Source organism: Linepithema humile, chromosome 3 (genome assembly GCF_040581485.1).
Source record: "Linepithema humile isolate Giens D197 chromosome 3, Lhum_UNIL_v1.0, whole genome shotgun sequence".
Classification (NCBI taxonomy): domain Eukaryota; kingdom Metazoa; phylum Arthropoda; class Insecta; order Hymenoptera; family Formicidae; genus Linepithema; species Linepithema humile.
In genome coordinates, this window is record NC_090130.1 from 22,492,857 (window position 1) to 22,512,392 (window position 19,536).

The 19,536-nt window shown below is 42.5% G+C and overlaps 1 protein-coding gene across 1 annotated transcript in view; it reads left to right on the forward strand.

Moving 5' to 3' along the window:
- LOC105668829 (protein jagged-1) overlaps positions 1–19,536 on the forward strand; it is a 105,915-nt gene that overhangs the window by 14,435 nt on the left and 71,944 nt on the right. The window contains exons 2-3 of the mRNA XM_067352035.1: positions 75–260; positions 1,290–1,393. Coding sequence (XP_067208136.1) covers positions 1,382–1,393 — 12 coding nt within the window. The 5' untranslated portion in view covers positions 75–260; positions 1,290–1,381. The remainder of the gene's footprint in view (positions 1–74; positions 261–1,289; positions 1,394–19,536) is intronic.

Genomic DNA, 19,536 nt, shown 5'->3' on the forward strand with positions numbered 1-19,536 from the left:
AATATCAAGAAAATAAGAATCTCTTAAAGCATGATTGAAAGAGCAATAATCGAATAAAATCGTTCTTGTTGCAGGATGAAATATTTCAGAATGCATTCGTAGATGGGAAAGTACAATGTGCAGAAAATGGTAATTTTAATGGCAGTAGAGAAGCAAAGAGAACTCGGAGGCATCCGACTCGAAACTCATGAAAGGAAGGATCACGCGATCGCATAAGATTTCAAGACGGTACATCGTGTAGATGCGCTAGTTGCATCACGGTTAGTATCAGTCGGATTTGCAAGACCTACAGATTGTCGATCCGATATATCCTGTAAGATTTGCAGCCGCAACTGCATTTCTTATTCAAAATTCCATTTTTTCAATAAAAATAATAAAAACGAGAACTTGGAAAATTAGAAACATTGGAAAATAAGAAACAATATAATTTTAAAAATTTCGATTTTTTTAATAGAATTTTTTTTACAAAAAATTAGCTTTGACATATAAAAAATGCATAAAAAATAAGGAAATTAGATACATTCTATATGTAATATATATTATTTGGTAGTTAATAAGAGTGAATTAATGCTAAACCAATTAGTATACTTAGGTACGCATGACAAACGCAACTAAATAATCATTAATTCGTTACGAGAGCGCAAATTAAAACGTAATAATCACGCAAATAATCGTACATAAGCGATTGAAACCTGTTCGCCGCGTCGAAACGCATGGTTTACAAATCGACTTTTAATCGCGAGCAATGATGTCAAACAACGATTATCCCGTTACGCGCACGTTTAATTAATTGACACGCGGCGCGGCGGCAAAAAATCCGATAAACGCGTCGATTCGCCACTGATCGAGTACTCGCAATAAACCCATCAATTTAAAAACGAACGCGATACGATCAAACCTATCCCTTAACGACTAATTTGCGCATTAATTATATGCCGCGGACAGTAACGAATGGTTATCGCGCACCGTAATAGAGGAAGGACATCAATACCGGCATACCATTTTATGTTTTGACTTTATCTCTCGCACTCGGTCCCTATTTTTCACATTTTTTGCATACTGCACGTGACTTTCATTTATGAACAAGTAAATTCGAGTTGAACGACAAGTTATCGTCTCAACGCATTTGTCAATCTGAAAATCGGGAATAATGCGTCTTTTGATAATCAAGTCGATGTAACTTGTTTTCAATCACGAAACGTGAGTGAATGAGTAAATTAGTGAAATAATATATCTCTTATATAGTACACGATTGCATCGTAATCAATAATGTTGTATGACGGTTGCAGGATGATTGTCTAAAAGCGAAGGAGCAATCAGGAGTAGAAGGAGCAATGCGGCGATTAGAAGCAGAAAGGAGATACACAGATATACAGCGGCGATGCATCGACCGGTGAGTAAACTCGGAGTATCAAAACTCGTTTATTACATGCTTGCTTGTTTATTATATACTTGCATGATTGTTGTTGCATTTGTTAATTTATTAAAACGATTAAAAATCTGTATTTGCAACTGCGGAGACGTACTTCGCTCAAGAGTATTTGCGAACGAGCAAGCAAGCAAATATTTTTAACATGGCGCAAGACCTGTTGTGATGTGAGGATAATTTTAATGATTTATATTTAAATTAAAGTGCTCCCTCATTAACTCTACATTAAAGTGCATTAATACATTTTGCTGGATCACTTTAGAATCAACCAGAACTCGAATATTTTCTAGATTATATTATCTTTTAATAAACCACTATTAATAAACGAATGATTGATCTCCGTTCTGTCGTGTAATTGCGCCAATCGGCAGGGCTCGTGGCGTAAGAAACGATCATCGACTCGACCATCAGTCAGCGCCAAACCCGCCAATCGACGACGCGTTACTAACACTTCCGTGCGAAGCGGTTTCGGTGTCTCGCGCGAAATCGCGTCTAGTAACGCGATCGTTCGCCGGCTGTCGACATTGAACTGAGAGAGAGAAAGAGAGAGGGGAGAAGAGGAATGAGCCGAGTAGCGTCGATTTCATGCCCCGACTATGCGCGATGGTGACTGTGGGAAAATGATCTCGGCGCGAAAGAAGCTCGGAGAGCCGTGATAAAAAGCGTTAAACTCGTGATTAGACGCGGATTCGCGCATGCCCTTGCTTGCGTCGGATCCACCTTTGTGTCGCGCTCCCACCTTGTCCACACCGCGGCTATCGCGATTTCTCGTTGTAAGGCGAGACCTCCTCGGCGCGCCGTGACGGGACCAGCCGCATCGGATTTTCTGGAAATCGAGAAATGTCCGCGATTTCTCTTGGTTTCACGGCACGAGCTCAATTTCCGTCACCGTTGGTCAACGACGTTAGCGATTTTAGACACCTGACGTACGGGTCAATGAGCGCGTTGATTGCTTCCCACAGTCGCAAATATTTGCAATTACTTGCTGGAGATTTATTTCAAACTTCAAAATAATTGATTAACGTTTACTAATTAATTTATATGCGAGAGAAGAATTTATTATTACAATAAAATCCTACCGGATTTAAAATATCTCTTTGCTTTGTGAAACTGCTTATTCATTTTGACCATTATAAGTCGTACGCTACTTTTATTTCTGATTTTTTTTAATTTTCCATTTTTATCTATTTTTCATACAAGAGTATTATTATTTGAACTATTAATCTTTGAAAGCAATCGGAAGAATAAAGCTTTTCATGATTGTTTGTATCGACAAGCTAGCTGTAATTTAAGAAGTTAATTGCGCTACGAACGATCTATCGTAGATAAGTCGGTAATTATCGCTATTCAATTTGAATACATCGTGGTTATCTCCACGGAAACACCTAACGAATACCGTAGAGAGACCTTTCGAAGCGACTCATTGATAAACACTGGAAGGCGTTGGAGGTAATGTTGCGAGCGGAATGCAGTGGCGGTATTGCTGCGTGTCTCTCAGATTCAGGAAATTTATTACGCCGTCTTGTAAATAAATCCGTGAAAATAAGCCGAGATCAGACGGGAATGAGATGCTGGATGCAAGAAAAGAGCTAGCATATATACGTAGCGTAATCCCAATGCGTGACAAATTCATTGTGTCATGTCGTCTCACGCGCTTTGACGAACGCGGATCATCTCGTATAAAACGAAATAACGCGATGCAATCATTATCGTGGAGACCGTCGCCGGAGCCGCTGAAACGCGAGGCGATAAATTAAAACTAGGAGAAACGGGGCTATTAGCGTGCCATTAGCGGCTCTGACCATGCGTGACTTCTCCGGAGGGGGGCTCCGGTTTCAAAACGACCCTCTCTCTTCGTTGCGTCGCTCTTTTGAATAATTCTTGCCCTGCATATTTAAAGCCCCGATTATAGAGTGATTATAGGTACTTCATCTTACATCTTGGAATCGCCAAATCGATTAATCGGTGTTCGTGATGTTATTTAATTTATATTGAGACTATTTATTAGACGGTATTTTTATATTTTTTATGCTCGTTTTGCATCTACATTACTCTATTTATAGGCATATAAAAATCCCGATTATAGAATATTTATCTCTACAATTTTCCCAAGAAATCACCATAATATAAATTCTTCTTCAACTCTGGATATCGAAAGACCTCATCACGAAATTCCGACTTACCTTTGTCATCGTCTGAATACTTTTTCGACGCGATTATACTTATTTAATTTTGAAATTTATTTTGAAATATTTTCCGATATTTACTTCCTAATCTTTTGCTCACACGGTGCATCGTCAAACTTAGTATTAAAAACAAACAATTTGCTGCAACGTCTGGCAGAAAAATTCAGAGGTATCTGTAGATCTCTGTACCACTGTACTTTGGTGGCATTGCGCTGAAGGAAGCACTGGTTCGGTGTTGATATCGTTGTTACACCGACAACTCGTATAGGAATCCGCGCGAGCCGCTGTCCCACGTTGACGATGTAGCAAATATCGAGAAGAGTCCGAGAGGCTACCCAGGGCCATGCAGGATCGATACATCACGAGATCCCAGCAGGGTGCTGAGATACCATCTTAGTTAGTATCTTCGAATAGACGTGTACCACGCTGAAACGAGCCAGTCTCGTCATTATACTCCTATCTACCTATCTGTATCGAGACCTGATATTCACGAATATAATCTGTCTGCATTTCGAACGCTTTGTATCGGTGGTACGCGGTTTCGCCTCGGTAGCTTTTTACAACATCGTTAGCACTAATATGCATCTTCCCTCGCAATTCAGAATATATATCGCGTCACGCGCGAGATGGATTTGCGATTCACCGCGATTTTAATTCGATTCAACTTGATTTAACTCGATAAATGTTCGATAAATATTTTATTATAAGAGTTTTAAGACAGATGTACGGTATTTAGCACGATTGTTTATGTTTGCGCTGTAATCTGTAATCTCTATATCCCCTCTCTCTCACTCTTACGCCATGTATCGTAACGCGCACAAAAGCGTGAAAAAATTAATTACTAATCATTTTGATTTTCCATAATTTCCTGCAGTGTCGAATGTATCGTGATTCCGTGCGATGATATCCGAGTATTATCTTTGTCCTTATATGACAAAGTACGCAGCGGTAGTGCCGTGTAAGTGTCGCGCGATAATAATTAATCGGATTTTCGCGAGTGAATCGCGAGTGAATTGTGTTCCTATACTGAGAGGAGGAGGAGGCTCAGGACGGGCATCAGGCATCGGCGGAGCAACATTGAGGTATTTATCGTTTATTTATTACGCAATATTCGTAAAATATTTACAATATTTAACATTTATAGTTATTAGATTTTTCGACATATTTATTATTTTAAAAATTACATTTTTTCAATAAATATATAGTTTTTCTATTAGATATTTTACATAAAAGATGAGTAAAAAGTTTAATATGCGTAATTATTTTTGAAATAATTATTTTTAACTGTAACACAATTCGAATATACTTTCCTTTTTACAGATCAACAGAACAACAACTCCGCTGCTACGCATCGTATTGGTAAGTCAATTCAACTTGTTTTTACTTCAATATTATTAAGATAATAGATGTAAAAATAATATAAAATATATATTCTTGCATAATACAATGTAGACCATAAAATACTAATTGTTTGAAAGTCTTATCTCTCCGCATTTTCAAAGTATTTTGAATTGTGCAGGCATTAATTTCTAAAAACAAACTACTCTCGTTAAAACTATAAAAAAACTATTCATTACTTTGATAAATTTATTCTTTATATTTTTGTCTATTAAGACAAATATTAAAAAAAAATGAGAATTATATTATTTTATAAATCTATTATCTTAAAATGGATAAGCTAGGAATTAAATTAGATAATTCATATTTAACTTTAGAATATGTGCATACTATAATACACGATTACTGAATATATTTATTTTTGCCAATTTTATCTTGATCTTTCCTAGCCTAACCATTTCGACGCAAATAGCGGAAACTGAGCTGAGCTCTGCGCTATGCGTCTTGCAAAAAATTGTGCCAAAACAGTTGCTCTGAGTTTTGGGATGCAATAGCGAAAACTGAGCCAAGCTCTGCGCTAAGCATCCCGCAAACACTGAGGCGATTGCTCTCGGATTTTTCTCGGGTAAGAAATTTGATTTGCAGACACGCGCGATTGCATATAATACGAAAACGTCAGTTACACCATCCGCGATAATCTCTGTCGAGGAAGTAATATAGATACCTTACATCCTCTGAGATACACTATCGTCACGCTATTGTCTTCGAGAACACAATTCTTAAGCTGTATTTCGTCACACGCAAGCAGCATTCTATCGTAATCTCGGTTTTTTTAACATGCTTTGAAAATTACACAAAAACTTCTATATGTTTTCATTATTTTAATTGCAAGATATCTTGCAATATATTAGAATATTGCAATGTAGAATATTCTAAGTATTTTTAAAACATTGATTATAAATTTTAACAAGCATATAAATTTGAGTGTTTTATCGAATTTTTATTGAGGAAACTTAATTTTAAATTTATCAATGGTTTTCTGGCTGGAGTGCGATTAGTCAAAGATATTCCGTATAATTATTTTTTCGAACATTTACCGAGAAAGTTAGCAGAAGAACGTGATCTAAAATGTCATAGGGACAGTATACTTAAATCAATTTCATCATTCTGTAAAAGTTGCAACAACCATCTCAACCGGTGCGCCAGAACGTTTCGCGTCTCACAATCAGACAATTACGGGCATCGAGCGACGGGGTTACGCCTACGATCGTTTGCGTTACAAAATCGTCGGTCAGAAAGATTAACAAAAGGTTCGGGAACTGCTTCATCTGTTCTCGATCTACTGGCAATAAGAGCAAGTGCCCCTTATTTTTTATTAAATCAATTGCCTTTCGCAATTATACCCCTCATTGAACAATTCTAAACCATCAAATAATTGCAAATTGTATAAGCGATAATTCTGTATTGACGATAATAGTATTTGATATATCAATTGAAACAATTAAACAATTTTTTATGATTCGTTATCGAGGAACATAATAGTTAGTTTTTTGCGGTATTCCATAAAAATATTCTTTCAATATAATTAAAATAATGTCCATCCTGTAAACATGTCCTCCCTCATATGCAAATTGGCTCTCATTCCTGGCCTATTATTTATCCTCTTCAGTCTCACGTCGCATCGATCATTCGTGATAGTTGAACGGCGGCACGACGATGTGCATTACACGCGACGCGGTTGACTTTATTGTTCATTACGATAATGAGGAGCTGAGCCCTAGGGTCTCGAGTCGCTCGGCGATCAATTAGCGAGCGCGACACGGCACGTAGGTAACTCGAAACTGGAAAATGAATTTAAAGTTGAGGAACGCGTTGCGTAGCGACCGCGGCCACAGCCAGTCTCTTTCTTTCCTCGGCATATAATCGGCGCCGAATTCGAGAGAATGCGAGATACGTGTATTAATTTCACGAGACGGCTCGTAAAACTCGTGCCTTTACGATTCTAGCACAGATACGGCGCGGCGGGGTCGGCGCCGAGCCGGGCAGGCAGGCAGGTAGATGCAGGATCGAGCGTGCAGCACCAGGTGGGACGGGATGCTGCAAAGCCGCGCCGCGGAGGAGCACGGTCATTTATTCAAAACGTATTTATGCGCGTTAAGCGTTTAGCGCTTTGTTGCAAAAATAATTGCGTCGCTCGTTCGGCAGCGAGAGCCAGGTAGCCGACTGCGCGAATTTGACTCGACTCGATCCGACCACCGCCGGCTGTGCAAGAGGATAATTGTTTATTCCGAGCCAACGATGTATACAACGTAACAAAGAAACGCGATGTGCCTCATTTTGCAAATTGGATGCGTCGTTCGATCATTATCCCTGCGGGACTATTATCGAGAATGTACGCGTAAATACGAGAACGGCTTAAACGAAACGTCTTTGTGCGGAATATTGTTCCGCAACGAACCGATTGTCACGCTTTTGTACATCATTGACGGATATTTGTGTGGGCGAGTATATATTCGGTACAGATGTGTGTGTTCATGTGCGCGATATGAGAGAAAGAGGGAGAGAGAAAGAGACGCGAAAACGCAGATCACACATCAGGAGACTGAGAGACCAAAAAGAAACTAGCAGCGGGAGCACCGAGATTTTCGGCGCTCGATAATTGTTGCCGGGCCGACCCTCGTTACCTGTTTTAAAATCTGCAATGGAGAAATTCGCGACGAAGGCAGGCTCGTTCTGCTAATTGTCCGAAATTCCGAGTCAGTGTCGTAAGTAGTCGCTTTTAAGTGTTTCTCATGTGCTAGACCTCGCGCTCGCCTCGCGGGAAACGACTCGAATATTAACTAAAGTTACGTGACAACTTAGCAGGAAGTCCAATATATTTCAAAGAGCAGGCGACTTTATTAAGCGCGATTTCACGATAAGCCTCGTCGCGAGCGATTATCTATCCGACTAACGCGACTTTGACACCGCTGTCCGTCGTCGTTATTGCTTCTCTTAGACGAATTCTGGTTTCGTTGTCAAGCATATGCACTATTAATTATCGTAAAATTACAAAGGATCTAGAGAATAAAATAGAGTTTATTCTTATGCTGTAAAACAGTAGATCTAGAAAATATATGCAAATTACATTTTCCGAAAAAGTCTTTACTTTCTTTTTCCAAGTCTGTATAGATGTATTTAATTATTAATTAATTATCATTATTAATAAATAAATAATTCTTATGTAAAGCGTAATCAAAATTTGATTCATTATGACATTTTTAATAACAATATTGTGATAAAACACTTGTGTAAATATTTTGTTGAAGTTAGTATATTTTAAGACTGAATTTTTTGCGGCTTCTTGGCAATCGCATTTAAGCACTCTTAACGGTATTCAAAGCTAACGCACGAGTCAGCCGTTTATAAAAAAAATATCGATGTTGTTTTTGATTATTTATGACTATCGTGATCTGCAGAAGAACGCGATGTCGGCTGATGGTCGTTCCGCGGCAAATGGACGCTCTCGTGGCGCGCATTTTCCGAACTTCTCTCTCTCTCTCTCTCTCTCTCTCTCTCTCTCTCTCTCTCTCTCTCTCTCTCTTTTTCTCTGTGCGCGTCGTTCTTTACGATGCCAATTACTTGCCGAGCGATGGAACGCTTACGGGGCATTGACGAGTGGGTTCCGTTACCTCGCAGGGCGATCTTCGACTCGGCGTCGATTTGCCCTCGAAATCGAATCACCGCGGTATCGACGCGCGAGGAGAACAGCCGTCGTTGTCCCCTCACAATCATCTCGGCCGAATTCTGCCGTGCTTCTAATACATTCTTTTTTACACAAAGAGACAAATTGAATATAAACGGCGGGTATAGATAATTGGCAATAGATACGCGCGGGATCGAATACGCGCGCTTTAAATTTGCGCGCGACGTGACGAGGCGTGCTCGCATTTTTCATACGACCAGGTATGTTAACGATCGATTCTGTAAATTGTCCGTTGTTGATTCGGCCATCGTCTTTCTCTTTCTCTTTCCCAATTACAAGGTACTTTTTCATGAAACGTAAGGGACGAGCGTAATAAATGATAGGCAATAGATCAGGCCCGATGTTATCGGTAGCTAGCAGCAAACCCGTTCTCTCCGACCGTCCGACTCGCTTTCGGCTATGTGCTTAATTTATTCGGATGATCTTGTAAAGAACGTCTTCTAACGTGCACCTGTAAACGATGTATGCTCGGCCTAAACACCAAACGCGTGAAGCCTCTCTGCCGGCCGTCCGAATACAATCCAGCCGCCATAAAACGTCCTACTAATAACGCCGCGATCGGACTCGTAAAAGCTGCTGAACGAAACCTGTCCCGGTTGCGATTCGATCGAGCGCCTCAAATCCTGCCTCCCGCTCTCGTCTCCTCTCCTCTCCTCTCTCTCTCTCTCTCTCTCTCTATTCTTCGTTTTCTTTCCTTCGTTCTTCTTTTGCCTCTCTTCTTCGTCCGACCTCGACCGACCCCCTCGACGTTTCATCCGTCGACCCACGCCTCGCCTGCCCTCTCGATTACCGGGCTCAATAAATGCAATTAATGATCTGTCACGTCTGATCCTGACTTACTAATCGTCTGGGATCCCGTTTCAGCAGAATACCAATAGGGAATTAAAAAAAAATCTGTGGGCGTTTCGCTCCGGCCCAGCTTAGCTTATCGACAAGGCATTTCTCCAATAAACAATTTGCGCAATAATAAAAACATGATTGGTCAAGTTCGATCGCGCTGCCGAAACGTTACTACGAATAATAGAAATATGCCGATTAGTTTGCAGCACTTCATTAATACATATTATAGCGAACTTGCTAATGCGAATAATCGTTAAAGTTATATTTCAACTATATTTTATTATTCAAATGACGAATACAGGTGTGACTTATTTTCTTCTTAACATAAATATTGCGAAACATTCATGTATCCACATATAGATAGATAAAATTAAATTTTGTTGCTTTATTTTGCCATTATTGTCATTCCAAGGTGAAATAAAACGCATGCTACTTTACGTCGTGCAAGTGTGCGTGTTTCTACTAAGAAATACTTTCAATCGCGCTTCACGATTCGTCACTGCAATGCCTCGCGAATTCTTCGGTCCCTCGATATCGCACTGATCTAATCGAAGCCTCATTAACGATCCGCCAATGCAATATTACGAAGCAGTGGTTCTCCACGCGATGATTTTCTATACACGAATACGAGTTGATTTACGAAAGCGATTCATCACTCGATAAGAATGATTTAACAATTTCGAGATTCGAGATCGTTGATTAAATCTAACAGGACTTTCTTTACGAAATTACATTTAATTAATTAAAATAGAGAGAAGCGACATGTTTGTTGACATTAAGATGATAAATTCGTGGACATCGACACGCATTATCACGCATCGAAGTCTAGGATGGAAAGCTCGATTTGCACGGAGACTTTCGGATCGCGCATCTGCGCGGTGGGTTCAACGTACCCTGTCGTAATTACCGCAAACGAACCTGAAGACAGACGACATGTAGCTCTCCGGATGCGGACAGGAGGGCCGCGCAGTCACGTAGCCGGTGAACAGGGTGGGAACGGGTCCATCGAGATCCGCGCGATGCGGCGAAAAAAGCGAGTGCCGTGAAAAGAAAGACGTGGCGGTGGCAGTCGGGGAGAAAAAGTCTTGAAATAGAAGTCAGCTGAGCGAGACTAGAGCGAACTCCCTCAATCGACGAGTAATTACCAAGACCTGCGTGAAGTGCAGTATCGAAAGAGCTCGTGCCGACAGGCGTGACCCTCCTCTACTCTCGTTGCCATCGTCCTACTCTGGCGATTCTCTTTGTTCCCCCTCGCCGGTTTTACCATCGATCTATCTGTTTCCCCCCTTTCATCTGTCCCCTCATCGTCACAGATGTGGCCAATAACCGTGGCACCTACTCCACGTCGAATTCCAAAGAGTTAACTCGATACGCGATCACTTTGAAAGCGATATCTTCCGGTACCTTCTTGCGTCCTCGTGCGTGAAGCAGAGCCAAGCGGGAGCACGGCGCGATACATACGAACTGTTATCGGCGAAACGAACGTAATATTGTTTTCACGGTGAATCTTTCGGTCAATCGAACGACCTCGAACATCGAGATCTTGCGTGGTTACACGAAGAAGCAGAATGCAGAACGTCTTCCATCGTTCTTCATGGTTAGCCGGTGCGCATTAGTCCGGTCTCGCACAAAGAACAACGTCTTTGCGGATACACTTCTTTCTCCGCGTACAATCATTGCACCTTTACCTTATTCACTTTTTCTCGGTCTTTCTTCTCCTCCGGCCAAAGGACCAATAATCGTAACATCTCCCTCGGAATTCCAGAGAGCGGAGAGCTCAACCGTCGCGGTGACGTCGCCGTCTAATGAGAAAGTCGAGGCTGTCCTCTCCGTGGTTCTCCGCGTGGTGATCACGGCTTACGCGCACTTCTTCCGTCCTTCGGCGACGAGTGCGAACGAGCAAGCACCTACAAGATGATTCATGCTCATATCTATCCATGTGGAAAACGAGGAGGGACCGAGAGAAGAGAGAGCCTATGTGATCACTCTATGTGGATGCATAAACGTAAGCGCGTATCTGTGCGCGTAAATAGTCAACACGAGAAGAATGTTAAGTGCTCATCTTTTATGACGCTGCGTCATAATTAATAATAATGATAAGGCGAAAATAATGTGCGTACATTGGTGACGCAAAAACAGTCATTGGGCGCGATAATCACGAAAATGTAGAAACGCATCAAAGTTATGGGTATGTTAACACTTATAACCTAAAACCTAAAACCATTCGAAAACAATTTTTCCAAGCTCGCGTATTAAAATAGTAAATAAGTAGATTAAAATAATTAACAACAGTTAAAATGTGTGTGTATTAATCGTACATTTAATTATAATAGGTAGTTTTTGTTTTTACATATCGGGAAAAAATTATAATTACATTCCTGAAGTATAATAGAAGGAATCATAAAAAAGAAAAAGGTTCCAACACTGTGGAAAGATAAGCTTTATACGTAATATCGGCATTTAAATTCCTACCGAGAATTCAAGGACCAACAAGTATAATTTCGTTTAATGAAGACGCATCATTTTAATCATAAATTTCACGGTGGCTGCGAGAGAACCCAATTTTCTTCTGGTTGAAAGACTACGCGCTTGAAAAAAAACATTATCAGATTAGTCACTGCTGACCATACAACTAATGAAAAGAATATGGGGAATCAACGAATCTCGGATTGTCGGCGAAACTGTCTGATCCTCGCTATCGTAATTAATTGCCGTTGCTTTTATCTTGGTTGTATGACTTTTAATATTTTATTTAGATTTTTATGGTGCTGAAAATAAAAGACCGCAATCATTCCTGTGCACACAATTCGAACAGTACAGAACAGATTTTTATACAATTTTGCAATTTAACTAATTATTTCTGTAAAATATGAGAAACCGCGAGATTATGAACAGTTGGCTTTCGAAAGTTTTTGTAAAAGTTATACGAGCACTTTGCGGCCGGTGTGTGACATAAATATTTTGAAATAATAAGCGCTAGCGCACACTCGAGGGTTAACATAACACGCTCTTATTGCTCAACTAGTTTTATTAAAAGAAAACGCCAGATTCTGGGTTAATGAGTCGGGATTCTAGTGTTTTAGAAGCAGGATAGAATGAATGCCGTCCAGTGTTGCCCAACCTACCTACCGGTGGCATCCAATTTACATCATTTATACAACACACACGCGCGGTCACGCGATACAATTCCGCTTTCCCGTTTTCGGACGGTCGTGAATTATTGAACATTGTTCTCTCGGATCGGCCACCGGCCATCGAGTTGAATTCCATGCCACGGTAATTTCAATCGTCCCGTGGCATAATCGATTGTTAAAGCGGGTCGAGGACGTTGTTGCGGGATAAACGGATTCTCCATCGCGAATCTCGTTGCCTACGAGATTTCTTCTCAATGAAATCCTTCGCGGGCTGAATTTCATTAGGAAAACACCGTGAGAGTCGAGGTGAGATCGCCGTTATGTCTCATCCGGGCTATACAAGTATCCCGCTAATGTAATCTCCGCATCATAAGTGGAGAGAAAAGTATTTCAAGTATATGAGGAGTGATATAAGGATGCCGCCGCGCGGGACTCTCTCGAAATCGCTGCGTAAGCGTCGTGCTGCCGCACGCGGAAACCATCTGGCGAGCATCAGGATACGCGATGCAGCAACCTCGATAATTGCAGTCCCGCTTCTACTCGCAATTTCAGTTCTTCGCGCTTCTAAGACCTTTATCATCCGGACATCCGAGTAAAGTAAGAGGAAACAAGATTATCCAAAAACACAGTCCCGCTATCCCGGTACCGTTCTCGACAGGCCCCAGCATTAACGAACATTCGTGAGCCGGCGCGTGGAGGTAACCGTTCTAATTCGTCAGCAATAGCGAGCAGGGGAGTGATGTTTACATGAAATTACGGTGCGGACGCCACATCTGGTGCGCCGCCCGCGGCATTATCCTGGCCAACAACTTTTGACCGGGCCGTCCGTCGCTTCAGGGGCGGTCACGTCTCGTCAAGGGGCCACCAGGCTGGCCGGTTGAGAGGTAACGACCCGCCGGGTCAAAGCGCGCGTCGGACGAGGATCGGGATGAGGCATCGTTTGTCCTTAACAGGAAAAAGTCACCAAGAAAACGCGCACGTCGATGTCGGCGGCGGGATGTTCGAGAGTGGAGAGAGAGAGAGAGAGAGGAGAGAGAAAGAGAGAAAGAGAGAAGAGAGAAGGAAGAGATCCTCGCCCGAGATTCGATCGGTACTCGACCGTGCCCGGTGCTCCGACTCGCTGCCGGTCTCGTCTCGTGGCTCGTAGGGTCCGAACGACACCGGCACGAAAGGTCCCGTACACAGATACACGGAGATCGGTGATGGTAGTGGTGAGGTTGTACAAGCATTCGCGATATCGGCTGCTGGCGTAGTCGAGAGTAGTCGAATCGTGTGTTGGCAGCGACGAAGAAGTTCCGTGTATCCGTCCGATGCCGGGGCTAAGGGCGGAGGAGCGGGATGTTAAGACGACGGAGAGGTGGCGGAGGATCACAGGGAGAGAATGATGTGAAGGGAAGGATGCGACGAAGATGTGGCGAAAAGAAGGCGACGCCGGCAGGAGGAAGAGAGGTAAGGCGTGGAAGAGAAAATGAGAAAGAGAGAGAAAGAAAGAGAGAGAGAGAGGCGAAGAGGATGTTGGAAGTGCGAGATAGACGGAAAACGTGGCGGAAGAGAATCGGAACGACGAGACAAAGAGGGAAATAAGAGAAAGAGAGAGAAAGAGAGCGCGGGAGCAGAAGATGACCAGATCGAGATTGTTCGGCGGGGAGTGGATGCTGGCGAGCCTCTCGATGGACCACCTACCGTTCCTGATCTGATCTCTCCGTAACGCTCGTTCGTCCGTCCGTCCATCCGTTCGCTCGTCCATCCGTCCGTCCGTCTGTCCCTCGTTTGAAAGTCCCGACTTAGACCCGCGCGACCCCGCTGTTCCCATCAATAACGCTTATAATATCTAATTAATCAGAAATTATCTAGATCTCGCCGGAAAACGGAGAACGCTAATGTAAACTCGCGGCGTCCCGCGATTATGCATTAAATTATCTTCAAATTACGCCGACATATTCTGGACAATTTTCAAGATTAGATATCAAAGAGAATGTGTCTTTTGGATTTACATATCGCTTAAACTTACACGACTCTTTTGCAAGAATCTATTGCTTGTTTATCTCGCATGTACGATAGCATTCGTAGATATTCTTTAATAGTGAAAGTTTAACCCGATCGTAGCCGACGCGACATGATATTTGAATCATCATCTCTCTCATTAAATTAAATACTCACATTTCTCAGAATCTTCCCATAAATCGGCTCTCGCATGGCGAGCGATAGATTAATGTGTGTGGTAAATAGCATGTGCTTGTGGAAAAATAGCTGGGTCTAATACGTACGTGAGATCTCTTCCTCGTTCGATAGATACACAATCTGTCCATACGCGGATAACAATAAGCGCCACCTAAAGCGGTACGGCTTGCGCATAATGTGTAGGTACTCGTTTGCCGAAGTTGATTCCTGGCGAATAGTGGCACACGTAGGAGGTCGCCTACGCGATGCACGATACTTATTAGACGTACGCAAGACGTAACTACGTGAATCCACAGAAGGCACAATAAGTTTGCGTAAAGAGCGAATATTGGAAACAATGCGCATGAATAAGCGTGAGACATGGCTAACATATATATATATTTTTATACGTACACATGTGTCCATAAATATAGATACGAGCTCCTCAAAAGTCAAACTGATCAACTCTATTTTTTATAAATTTCTTTATTAAGACACATAATTAGTGCAAATGTTTATCAATTTTCTCTACTTTTTGTTTCATGGGCTTGATCTTTTTAGTTTATATAATTTTCCGTCGAAACAATGCAAACATTTTTGGTTGCTCCTATAATAGTTCAAATATTCACGGTTTTAAATAATTTTTAATAAATGTAGATTGATATTTTTGATAGAATTAAAAATTTGATATTTATATTTAATCTCATAAAAATAATTTATTGTTTGTCAATCCTAGAATATATTTAATAGGAGAACGATTAATTTGACTACTTTGTTACAATATTTGCATGAGATAAAAAGTCATCTCCGCGATAAACCGGAGAAAAGCAACTGTCGGATGAGGAAAATGCAATTCTGGCGAATTGAGTTTGGTCATCCGTAACATTAGCTATCACGGAAACGCACGGGAATTTCTAAAATTTTTTTTGCAACGGACGAACATTGACGTGGTACGTGTCGAATACAATGAGGCAGGCGGTGTCCAACAAGCAGTCCAATTAAATCCGGTTGTATGGTGCGGTTTTTCGTGACCGGCAACGAGCCATAAGAGAAGCGGGCTAAAACGATCGTTCCCATGCCTAACACCGTGGAACCGCGACGCACAGCGACACGAAACGGAAGATACTAAATATCCGTGGCTACGGTATCGCATCGTTGCCCCGCCGCAAAACGAAGAACGAGGAAAAAACGACGGTTGAGCACGGGCGAAGAAACGGCAATTAATCGAATAAATGACACGCTCGTGGTGCGGGCATCGCTAGTGGAGCGGCTAGACACGCGAGTGTAACGAATCGCGTCGATCGAGAATTAAATTTGTTCGTGATCGGTTCGACCCTTACGTTCAATGTATTTTTGCCGCTCGTGCCGCTCGATCGAAATCAACGTCTTCGCGATCAATTAGGAAATCTGCGAGACATGAAATACAGACGAGATTCGTAACTCTGCAACTGAAGAAGATGGAATCTTATTAATATAAAATTGTTATAGCGTAACATTTTGAAAAAAAAAATTTTTTTACGTTAGACGCTTGTTTGACTTTTGCGATCGACGATTCAACTATATTTATGCATCGTTTCAACGATGAATAATATACGCGAGGATTGTTATAAATTTTATGGGAATCAATTCATGATGCAAAGTTACAAGAATGTCGGTGTTACAAGATTGAAGACCGGCTTTTAAGACACCCCCTCAATACGGTGTTTGTATTACATCGTCTATAAATTCGAGTCGGCAGTCTAACACCTACCCCATTATAAAAGTTGCAGTCATAAAAGCTTGCCCTTGCACCTAACATGTCCGCCATTATTATTTAATAGTCTCATTATTGTAATTGATAAGTAGCCGAGTTGTGTGTGTTTGAAAGGAACTTGCGGTAGCAGCAACACGTTTTATTACGTCGACTGTTACCGAAGGCGTGTGCGCGGCTCTTCTTGCCCTCCTCTTAATGAACGGAACTGCTCGACGCTGGTTTGATAAGAAGTCAAATTATCTCGACACTTAAGACCGGCTTCTTCAAGCCGCATTCGATACGTAAATTACCCGCCGCGTTATGCGCGGCCGCTTATTATGTTTATGCGCTAGGTTGTTTACTTATCACCCGACTAAACTACAGCGAAAACGTACAAAGTGCACCGCGCGAGTTATATGCTATCAAAGTAAGAGTCATTTACGTTACGTGTCGTAACTCTCGCGGATTTTTTTATGTTTTATAATTGCTCAGACCTGTAATATATAGGAAAATATAGGTAAAGTTCAAAGAATGCAAATATAATAGCACTCTGTAAATAATATTAATTATTACTATATCGTATTATAGAAAAAAATTGCTATGTCGTATTAGCAAAGAGCATAGGAATTAATATTAAAAAAAAATTATTTTTATCAGTTTTAAGAAGAATATTCTCTTGACTTTGGCAGTATTTTTACGCGCGGTATACGTTTGCAGTTCTCAAGGGTATACGGCAAATTTCTACATCGCGAAGTTAACATGTCCGTTACACGCGCGCCAGCGAACAGGGAACGAGATGCTGCGCTTCTGCGGCGGAAATGCACCGGTGTATTCCGCCTGAGGAAGATCGCATCTCTCCCTCCGCTAGAAATATTACCAGAAATTTCACGGATGCTGCTTGCACGGTTCCGACATGGCGATGGAAGCGCGGAGACGCGGCTCGGCGCGAGTTGCCCTTATGCGCTTGTATATACTAGCATAATGATGGTTTATGGCCGATGGAGGCGCAGACCCCGTAGCGGCCGTGTTGGACATGCGGTAAACCGCAGAACGCAGCCGCGGCAAAACCTACTCTATACGGCGAAACGCCGCAGAGATCGGGAGAATCGCGAGCCGGTGGCTTGCCTGTTCGCTTGCGAGGCAATGCGCGCGCGTTAAGCTTAATTACCTCGTCCGGCCCGCTTCGCCCTAAGCCCTGTCTCCTGTAAAGGGTCGCGTAATCGCAAAATTGCCCGTACTTTCGAAAACGGATGCGCCACCTCAAATTATGAACCCCTCGACGCTCGACATTGTTCGCTCGGGACGATCTTGGTCAAAAAAACTGCAATGTAAAATGTAATACTTGATTGCAAGGATATTGCCTGTGAAGAAACGATCGGATGTTTTTTTTTTCGACGGCGAGCTGTTGTTCAAAGGAGTTATTCGATTTCTGTACTCAAGCACTTGTACTATCAATTATTGAGCGTATCTTCTGTTTATACATTTCCTACAATAGAAGAGAAAACAATTTATTTTTCGTATCTCTCTCGGGTAGGGAAAAGAAAGCAATTTGAATAGTACTCCGAGACTTCATAATAGAAAGACGGACAATTAAACGCGCGATAATTGCGCTATTAATTACAAATGGAAGGAAGGCAGAATAGAGCGTGCGTCATTATCAGAGGCATCGGTCGCAAGATTAACACGATCGCAAACGGCGATCACGGACGTTCCTGCAATCGGCGGCGGTATCATGACGCGATACGAAGAAACGTACGTACTCTGTGTTCGAGGCGAGGTTCAGGACCCACGTTCGTTTGATCGAATGCCGCAATGATTGCCTCGACTGATATCTGCTCCCGCATCTCTCCGAGCTAATGATTATTAGCCGTAAGTCCTTCTTACCTTACGTTTGCCCCCGCGCCGCGCATCCTTCTCTCGTATTCATATACAGGCGCGAGTATGAGATCACCGCGGATCGTATCCTTACGGTACAAGCCGACTACATCGGGCCCGCACCACCATTCTCCTCCAACCCCGCGTTCTCTCTTCGAAGATATCGAGTCATCCAGGTAGGCAGGCAGACGGGCAGAGATACACCTTGCACGTATCGGGGCTCGATCGAACTCGGGGGGGATCGTGACTTTCGATTCGTGGTGTAAATCGAGCGATGTAATAAAGTCTGATTGCAAAATGTATCGGCCGCACGGCATCGGTACATACATACCTCCACACGTATAGATATCCGCACAGTGTAATGCACGTTCGTTAAAAGTGCTCTCTTCGCGGTGGGCATACACACCAGCGTCAGATGGGTTTCGCACGTCGCGGAGAAATTCATCGTCGTCCCGGGGCGGCGCAGAATCGAGCCTTGATTTCCGTTTTCACGTCGATGGACCTCATCAGAATCGATTACGCGCGTCCGCGTACGACGTGCCGCGATGTGTTAAAATCACCGCGTATAAATGCATTAACGAGCGTTATCGGTCATCAATTATCATTATTTCGACCACTTGCGGGTCCGGGGTTCATTTCGCGGTTTCGTCACGACCGTGGCACGAATAATTAACGATCGTGCGGTCAAGGAGCTGAGTCGGGCCGCCTTTCCGTTCCTTCCGTGCCAGCTTCGCCGATCATTAAGATCGCGCCGACCGAAAAGAAACGGTGGATCGATCGGACGTGTACCGAGAGGTCGACGAAATCAATAAAATCGGCGAACTACTTCGCGTACGTCGCCGTGAGCAATATACATCGCCCTTTAATCACCACTTTGACGAGGACTACATCGAGAAAGATTACCCGCTCGGCTTTGAGATCCGACAGAACACCGTGCGGTTCGATACCACGCTTGATGTTACGATAATTAATAACGCTATACGTTGCGATCGACATACTTCTGTCAAACGTAAACGATGCTCTAGGCTTCGGATTTGGCTTATAGTTTTTACAGGTATCATCGAACTGGATCGTAAATAATGCGCGAGACACAGTCG